At 38.5% G+C, this 8,847-nt stretch overlaps 1 protein-coding gene across 1 annotated transcript; it reads left to right on the top strand.

Moving 5' to 3' along the window:
• Positions 1–549: 549 nt before the first annotated feature.
• On the top strand, positions 550–7,681 carry LOC109339940 (the record flags this gene model as incomplete). The annotated part of the gene is made up of 8 exons (XM_019577487.1): positions 550–556; positions 676–875; positions 992–1,172; positions 2,391–3,638; positions 3,767–4,377; positions 4,489–4,686; positions 4,729–6,129; positions 6,226–7,681. Coding segments are annotated over exons 1-8 (5,302 nt in total), but the record flags the coding sequence as incomplete, so codon positions are not given.
• Positions 7,682–8,847: the final 1,166 nt, after the last annotated feature.

The raw sequence follows: 8,847 nt of genomic DNA, 5'->3' as shown, positions 1-8,847 counted from the left end.
CAATAAATCATGTAATAAGCATTCCATCATTTACTTTCTTATGTTTTAATGTTTTAGTAGTATTACATGTTGTAGTGGTAACTTCTTTCTCACAAACTTTTGATCATTTAACATTGACCCACCATTGATCACTATTTTAGTTAAAAAGTCGATGGCCCGAAAGACATACGTTTTAGCTTCCATGTGGTATGTGCATTGTCATTCTACAAGATGTTACACTCAAACTAAGAGTTCACATGAATGATCCTACGCCAAATTTATTCGAATGAGTGAAATTGCAGAGATTTTTTTTGGAAAGGTTTATAAAGAAGGCGACAACATCAGAGGTAATGAATAGAAATTAACTTGGTTGTTGGACAACTTTGCTCATCTATCATTTCACACAATAGAATTGCAACGACAATAGTTTTGTATACATACTGAAAACATTAGATAGCAACCTAAGAGGGAATATTTTTGTTTTTGAAACAACAATTTCGAATTTTCAACTGAATGCTACATCTTGTCCCTTAACAACTGAATAACTTAAAAATAACAATAATAACCACGATGAGAGGTTAGTTTTTTTAAAAATCACTTCCTTGGGGTACAAGGAGATGTTGTCAGGGTTTCATTAGGCCTAGAGAGGGGTGAGGTAGGGGTTTCTGTTTTGAGTGGAGGGACTGTTGTGTCTAGTGGGGGTGCTGCTGTTAGGGTGGCTGCTGAAGGGGGGTTGGTGTTGGTGGGGTGGGGGGGCTGTTGTTGGGGGTCTGGTTGGTTTTTGGGTTGGTGATGGGGGTTTATCTGTCTCTGGGGGGACCGCAGATGGGGTTACTTTTGGTGGTGGGGGGTCAATGGGGGTCGTGCAGCCTAGTGGTGGGGGTTTTTGGGGGCTGGTTTTAATGTGCTTAGTGGGTCGGTCAGTTTGATACAGAGGGAGGGGCTGCTCAGTTTGATACAGAGGGAGGGGCTGCTGTCGGTTTAGTTGGGTGACATTGAGGAGTTGATGCAGGTTGCTCATGTTGGTAATGCCTCGACTCATGCTGGTTTACTGCAGGTGGCTTCTACGCTGCTTGGTTCAACTTCGGTTTTGGTTGCAAATGCTGGAGCAATGGTGGACATTACAGAGAGTATTGTTGTGGCTTTTGGATCCTTCCATGTCGTGCATCCAAATATTCGGTGCAAGTTGTGTGGTATTGAGATTGAAACAATAGATCATCTATTTATTTTATACCCTTTTGCTGCTAATGTTTGGAAAGACTTCTATGATTGGATTGGGATGCAATTTGATGTGTGGGACATTTCTCTCAGCTTTTAAAGATGAATATTCAGCAATGCAGAAATAAAAAGAGGATAGAACTTTGGTGTATGCTTTGATTTGTTACGATTTGGTCGCTTTGGTTGATGAGAAATGATGCTATATTCAATGACAAGAAGTGCAACTATACAACTATAATGGATCTTATTCAAGTGAGATTGTGGTTTTGGTTTAGCTCGACAATTAGGAAATTAGATTGTGTTTTTTCTAATTGATGTGTCAACCCTTGACTTTGTATAATTCATTCTTCTTAATTATTCGGTTTATTGTATTGGGTTAGCACCCCCTTACGTTATCTTAATATATGATTTGGTTTTGTTGTGCGAAAAAGTATCTATGATACTAATATTTGTTTTTTAATTAATTTATGAAGGATATATTGGAAAATAATTGAAGTTCACAAAAACTAAACAAAAGTTAGAAAAACTTAATCACCGAAATTGATAAATGGGGAAAAAGTTTTTTATTCTCAAGATAAAGTGCTTTCTTTAGATTTTAATCAAAGTACCAGATATAATAATTATTCATGCATTTTTTTATGGAACAAAATATCTAAAATAGCAAATAGTCTATATAGTGAAGCATATGGGACACAAAGTTATACTAAGATCTTGCTAGTACATAAGATTTTATTTTATGGTTATAAAAGATGTCATATTGTGGGCATGTGTTGTAGACAAACTTTTACATAAAAAATATTGAATATTTTGATGTATCTTTACATTTAGAGATGAGATAATGAGATGGGGGAATAAGCATTTCAAAAACAAAAAGTTATACAATTTAATTAATTAAAGGGAATAAGTTGTAGATTGGAATAATAAATGCATCTATTTAAATATCAACTAATTATATTCACTTAATTTGTGGGTGATAATTTGCGGTATTCGCAGTCCATTTGGATCAGTTTTTAGGCAAAAAATATTCTGATCCAAACTCATAATTAATATACGGTCTGGTTCGGTCTGGTCTGTTTATTAAGATGAAAAATCAATTTGGGGGAAATGTGCTCCGCTAGGGTTCGTATTTTCTCAAGAGTCTCTCTTCTTCTCCACGAATTCTCCTAGAGATTTTGTTCCTTGGTCTTTTCTAGGGGATCTCCCGGTCTCTTCTCCAATCTCTCCTTCTTCCCCATCTCTCTCTCCATCAAAAAAGTCATTCGCACAAATCCTAAGAAACTCCTACGATGTTGGGGCATCTCAGCTTCCGAAGCCGTGCATCGAAGGGGACTCCATTGCGATTAAAATCCCAGAAGAAGATTATCAAGCAGGGCTACAACGATGCAAGTTTCATTTACACGGTAGAATCATTATGTCGAAGGGGGATACCCCATTAAAACTCACTGAGATGAAAGACAAGCTATCAACAATGTGGAGCATGATTAGAAAGTGGTCTTTGGTATCGCTGGGTAAAGGCTACTACGAATTTGCTTTCTCGTCTATCGAAGACATGAGGAGTGTATGCTCGGTCGGTTCTTGGAGTTTGAAACCGGGTTTCTTCAGAATATTCTTATGGACGACTGATTTTAATCCAAATCTGCAGAAATTATCCCACACTCGGTGTTGGGTGAAGATTCACAATCTCCCTCAGGAGTATTGGAGCCCTAGAATAATTTTCTCCATAGCAGGAGGAATTGGGACTCCCATCTCTCTGGATGATGCTACCTCCAACAGGTCTTTTGGGCATTTTTCCAAAGTGCTGGTGGAGTTAAACCTTAAAGACAACCTGCCCGATCAAATACTAGTGGAAAGGGAAGGTTATGCTTTCTTTGTGAACATTGAGTATGATAATCTGCCTAATTTGTGTCAAGGCTGTCAAGCAATTGGTCACTTGGTTTCTCAATGCAGAAAAGTGAAGAAAAAGGAGGCAGAGAAGAGGCCGGATAAAAGGAAAAAATATGCTCCAGGGAAGTTCGATTCCAGAGCAGGGGAGTCTAATGAGGTTGCCATACCTCTGTCTAGTGATGAGAATCCAAATCCTGAGGTTCTAAAGGGGGCAGATAGTTTTCAAGACTTGGTTATTAACCTTGATATTGATAGCAGGGCGGCATCTAACCTCAACAATATGGAGCGTTTGGTTCTTACTCCAGAAGCCAATCCAGCAGCAAAGGTTGTGATGTTGGAATCTGATACCGTGAAGACTGACAATTTAATTGTGCAGGATTCAGCTGATTTGGATAACATAACAGTAGCTAATGATATGAGATTAGTTGGAAGATTATGGGCGAATGATCAGGATAATGATGACACTGAGGTGGAATTCACGGAAGTGATTAGCAAATCACAGAAAAAGAAATTAAAAGCTAAGGAGAACTCTGGTAGAGTGCATTTTACCCGTCAGGGTGGTTATCTTAACATTGCTCAATGAAAATCCTCTTTTGGAATTGTAGAGGATTTGGTAATAAGAAAACAAGGTTAGTCTTCAAAGACCTTTGTTTATCTAATAAGCCTGACTTGGTTTTCATTGCAGAGCCTATGGTTTCTCAAGACATTGTTAAAAGCAAGTTCTGGGTGGATTTAAACTTACATTTGTTTGTTGTGAATAATAGAAACAGTCTTTTGCCTTCTATTTGGGGTCTCTGTAGAGTTGGGCTTTGTCCCAGGATTCTGGGAAATTATGATCAACATATAGATATGGTGGTGGAGGTGGAAAACCAGAGAATGTTCATTAGTGCAGTGTACGCTCATACCAACTACTCTCTTAGAAGATCTTTATGGAAGGAGCTTACGGAGGTTATGAGAGTTGATTCGGGCCCTTGGTGTTGCATTGGTGATTTTAATGTAGTGTTGGGGGCTCATGAATGTCGTGGGGAGAGGCTTCCGGCAAGACCTCCTATGGATGATTTCAAGAGATTTTCTGACTCATCTGAGTTGTTGCACCTTCCAACCTCGGGTTCTACCTTCACATGGTCTAATAGAAGAAAGGGTCACGCTCTCACTGAGAAAAGGCTTGACCGTGCTCTTTGCAACAATGATTGGATAAATGTTTGGAACCATGTCACTTGCTGCACCCTATACAAAAGTGCTTCAGATCATCATCACATCATGCTTAATTCTTCTAATAATGTTCTTGACAGAATTGTGCCATTCCGGTTCCATAAAATGTGGTTGTTTAATTCAGATTGAAGAAGGCTCGTTAATGAGGTTTGGAGTAACTCTGTTTCCGGTTGCCCTATGTTCATTCTTTCTCAGAAGTTGCGTCTGATTAAGCATGAGTTGAAATCCTGGAACATCAATGTTTTCGGTAGCATTCACAATAGAGTGAGGATTGCTAGAAGCAAGGTGGACGACATCCAACAATTGCTTGATGGAGGGGGCACGGATCATATGCTTCTTGCCCAGGAAGATTTGGCTCAGACTGAGTTGCTCCAAGCTTTTGAGATGGAAGAGGTTTTTTGAAGAGAAAAGGCTCGGGTTAATTGGCATTCTCAGGGTGACAGAAACACTGCTTTCTTTCACAGAGTTAGCAAGATTAGACAGTCTACCAAAGCTATCTCTATGCTTAGGGTGGGGGATACTATTTTATCCAATCAGGATGAAATAGCGAGACACATTTTGGACTACTTCACAGGTATCTTTGCTTCCCTAAACATAACTACCCCTAATTCTTTAATTGACTCTGTTATCCCTAATTTGGTTTCTAAGGAGGACAATCGGCATCTAGCTGCTATCCCTTCTAATGAGGAAATTAAAAATGCGGTTTTCAACATGAATGGTGATGGGGCCCCGGGTCCGGATGGTTTTGGCGGTTGTTTCTATCAAGATTTCTGGGATATCATTCAGGTGGAAGTCTGCAATTCTGTCAGGCAGTTTTTCGCTCACCCTTGGCTTCTCCCTAATCTGAACTCTAACAATATAATTCTCATTCCCAAGGTTATAGGTGCTGATAGAGTTGAGGATTTCAGACCAATCGCTCTAGCAAATTTTCAATTTAAAATCATTTCCAAGGTCCTGGCGGATCGGTTAGCTATTATTGCTCCTAAGCTCATTTCGAATCACCAAAGAGGGTTTATCAAGGACAGAAAAATTCAGGATTGTATTTGTATTGCTTCTGAAGCCATTAATATGCTGGATCACAAGACCTTTAGGGGGAACTTGGCAATAAAGTTGGACATCATGAAAGCTTTTGACACCTTAGATTGGGAGTTCCTTCTGGACACTCTTAATGCCTTCGGTTTTGGTCATAAGTTCATCTCTTTCATGAGAGCCATCTTGCAATCAGCCAAACTATCAATTTGTGTGAATGGGAGGAATGTTGGTTTCTTCAGTTGTAGAAGAGGGGTCAGACAAGGGGATCCGCTTTTGCCTTTGCTTTTCTGTCTTGCTGAAGAGGTTTTAAGCAGAGGAATCCAACATCGGGTTAATGACCATAAAATCAGCACTATATCTGGTCCTAATGGTCTAGTAACCCTGAGTCATGCTTTATATGCGGATGATGTTTTCATTTTCTGCAAGGGGATTAAAAGAGAGCTTCAGTGTTTAAAGAACCTAATCAGGGATTATGCCCATTGTTCGGGTCAGCATATCAACATAAGCAAATGCAAGTTTTACATTGGTAGTGTCTCTGCTAGAAAGATTGCTACTCTGACCTTGTTTCTTGGTTTCTCTGCTGGTAGTTTTCCTTTTAATTACGTGGGAGTTCCTATCTTTAAAGGGAGGCCAAAGAGAATTCACCTACAACCGATTGCTGACAGAATACTTCATAAGCTTGGGAACTGGAAAGGTAAGCTATTATCTATCATGGATAGAGTGGAATTAGTCAGATCTGTCATTCAGAGTATGCTTATGTTCAGTTTTCAGATTTATAAATGGCCTCCCCAGATTATGGGTTTGGTGAATAATAGCATCAGAAATTTCATTTGGTCGGGGGATATTAGGGTGAGGAAATTGGTCACTGTGGCTTGGCATAAGGTTTGCTCTCCGTTGTAGGAGGGAGGTTTGGGCCTCAGATCTCTCAAAATGTTGAATAAAGTTGCCTTGTTAAAGCTGCCTTGGGAAATGAGAAGCTTGAAGCAGGAGTGGGCCTCTTTCTGTAGAAAAAGATTTGGTTGCAGCAACTCCCCTACAACAAGGTACTATAGATCTTCTATTTGGTCAGGCATCAAAGACAATTGGAATTTGGTTGGCTCGAATTCGATTTGGCTGGTTGGGGACGGAAACCAAGTCAGCTTTTGGAGGGACAACTGGATGGGTACTCCATTGGTGGACACCTTACATATTCCTCTTCATCTGCACAACTGTTTGACCTCTTCGGTGGCTGACTTCATCCTCGATGATAGATGGAGGCTTCATGCTGCTCTAGTAAGGTTTGCTCCTGACTTAGCTGGTAAAATTGCTTGTTACAATAGAGATGGTGGGGGTGATAATCTCGTCTGGCAGCATACCAGCGACGGGGTGCGGACTTTAAAAGCCTCGTACATGGCTCTGTCGGTTCCTAGTCCTAAACTCTCCTGGTGTAAGCTAATATGGGCTAGGTGCATCCCGCCTTCAAAGTCGTTTCTCATATGGAGAATTTTACATAGGAAAATGCCAACTGATGATAATCTCCAAAGTAGAGGTTGCATGATGGCGTCAGCTTGTAGCCTTTGTCACTCTGCTACGGAGGATCCTAACCATCTTTTCCTGACTTGCTGCTTTGCTAAGAGCATTTGGAATTGGAGCATGTCAGTGCTCTCAATTAATTTGGACTTTACCTCGGTTGCTTCTATTTTATCTTCCCGCAACCATCACTTCAACAAGCAGGTTACTGAAGTCTTACTGGCTTGTGTGATAAATGCAATTAGTGGAATTTGGTATTGTTGTAATAAAAAAAGGTTTGAGGACAAGAAAATCTCTTTATCATTAGCAATCGCAAAGCTAAGCGCGGATACTACTCTTGCGGGTAATCTGCCCTCGGTTACTGGTTTGACTAACATAAATGATTTAGTTATTCTAAGAAAATTTCAGGTTGCTACTAGAATCCCCAAGGCTCCAAAAATTCTTGAAGTTGTTAGGCAGAATCCGCAGGATGGTTGGATTAAAGCCAATACGGACGGTGCTGCTCACGGGTCTCCGGGTTACGCTGGAGGGGGTGGTATTTTCAGAGACTCCTCTGGCGCGTGCTTGGTTTGCTTTGCGTCCTATTTGAGTATTCAAAATGCGGTGTATGCGGAGATGCATTCTGCAATTAAAGCAGTCAACATAGCTTTTAACCGTGGGTGGAGAAATCTTTGGCTAGAGAGTAATTCCACCACGGTAGTTGACATTTTCAACAACAACTCTCTTGCTCCTTGGAAATTGTTTGCGGATTGGAATAATTGCAAGCGTAAGTTACAATCGATGAACGTTCGCATTACGCACATCTATAGAGAAGGTAACTCTTGTGCTGATAAGCTTGCTTCTTATGGTATATTTTCTCAAGAGAACACAATATGGAATTCCGTCCCGAACTTCATATATGAGGAATTCTCTAGGAATAAATTAGGCTTGCCTAATTATAGGCTTTCCAACTTGTAACCTTTTCCTTTTCTTTGTTGTATGTCTATTCTTTTTTAATGAAATGGGTGTTTCACCCTTGCCATAAAAAAAATTATATTAAGATGTCTGATCCAATATGATCCAAATAATATATGTGATTTCGGCTCGGTTTGAATCGTTTTTTTTTATAAAATATTGAAATTGCACTTACATTCAAAACTCATAAAAATGACTAAATATTAAGCATAAAGCAAGAATAAAAATATTGTTCAAAAACATTAAAATGTGTTCAACATTAGGATAAGTAAACAACATCATAAAATAGTAATAAACATGAAGACAATAATAATAAAAGCAAAAAATGGCAACAACAACAAGATATCAATAATAAGTAGACAATAAAACAACAAAATATCAATAATAACAATATGAGCACTTGCAACGTAATTTTAATAGTTAGAGTATTCCACTAATGATTAATAACAATAATACTTTACACCAATAAAATTGGTAATAAAGCACTTAATCAAAATCAACACTTGAATCCTCTTCATTTGGTTGTGGGAAATGGTTTAAGTTCCAAAAAAGTATATTAAATATAATCGATATGATTTAAAACACAGAAACATATATATGTGTTATTGAATATAACAAATAAAATATAGGTACAATTTTAGAGTTGAGATTTAAGATTAAGTTTGGAGGACACTTAAAAGTATTACACACTTAAACTTTACATACTAATTCGGTATGGTTTGGATCGGTCTGGATCCAAGAGGTGAAACCAAAATCCGGACTGAACCAATCGGTCTTTAAAAAATAAGTTCAACATGATCTAAACACATTTGGCTTTTGCGATTTTGGTCTATTTTTAATCAGTTTTCGGTTTTATTTGTGGACCGGTTTGGATTTGAATATCCCTAATGACAATGTGTATTTAAAGTTAAAATCAAATAAAAACATTTAAAAACTAAAGCGAGATTAGGAAATATAAAATTAAAGATATTAAAATGGAAGGTATACATTTTTTTATTTTGCATCAAAGTTTATGGTATTCTTGCATAACATGTCATTTATCTTTATATAATTACTTAT

Source organism: Lupinus angustifolius, unplaced genomic scaffold (genome assembly GCF_001865875.1).
Source record: "Lupinus angustifolius cultivar Tanjil unplaced genomic scaffold, LupAngTanjil_v1.0 Scaffold_121_5, whole genome shotgun sequence".
Taxonomy (NCBI): domain Eukaryota; kingdom Viridiplantae; phylum Streptophyta; class Magnoliopsida; order Fabales; family Fabaceae; genus Lupinus; species Lupinus angustifolius.
The sequence above is the reverse complement of the archived record's forward strand: the minus strand, read 5'-3'. Positions and strand labels throughout refer to the sequence as shown.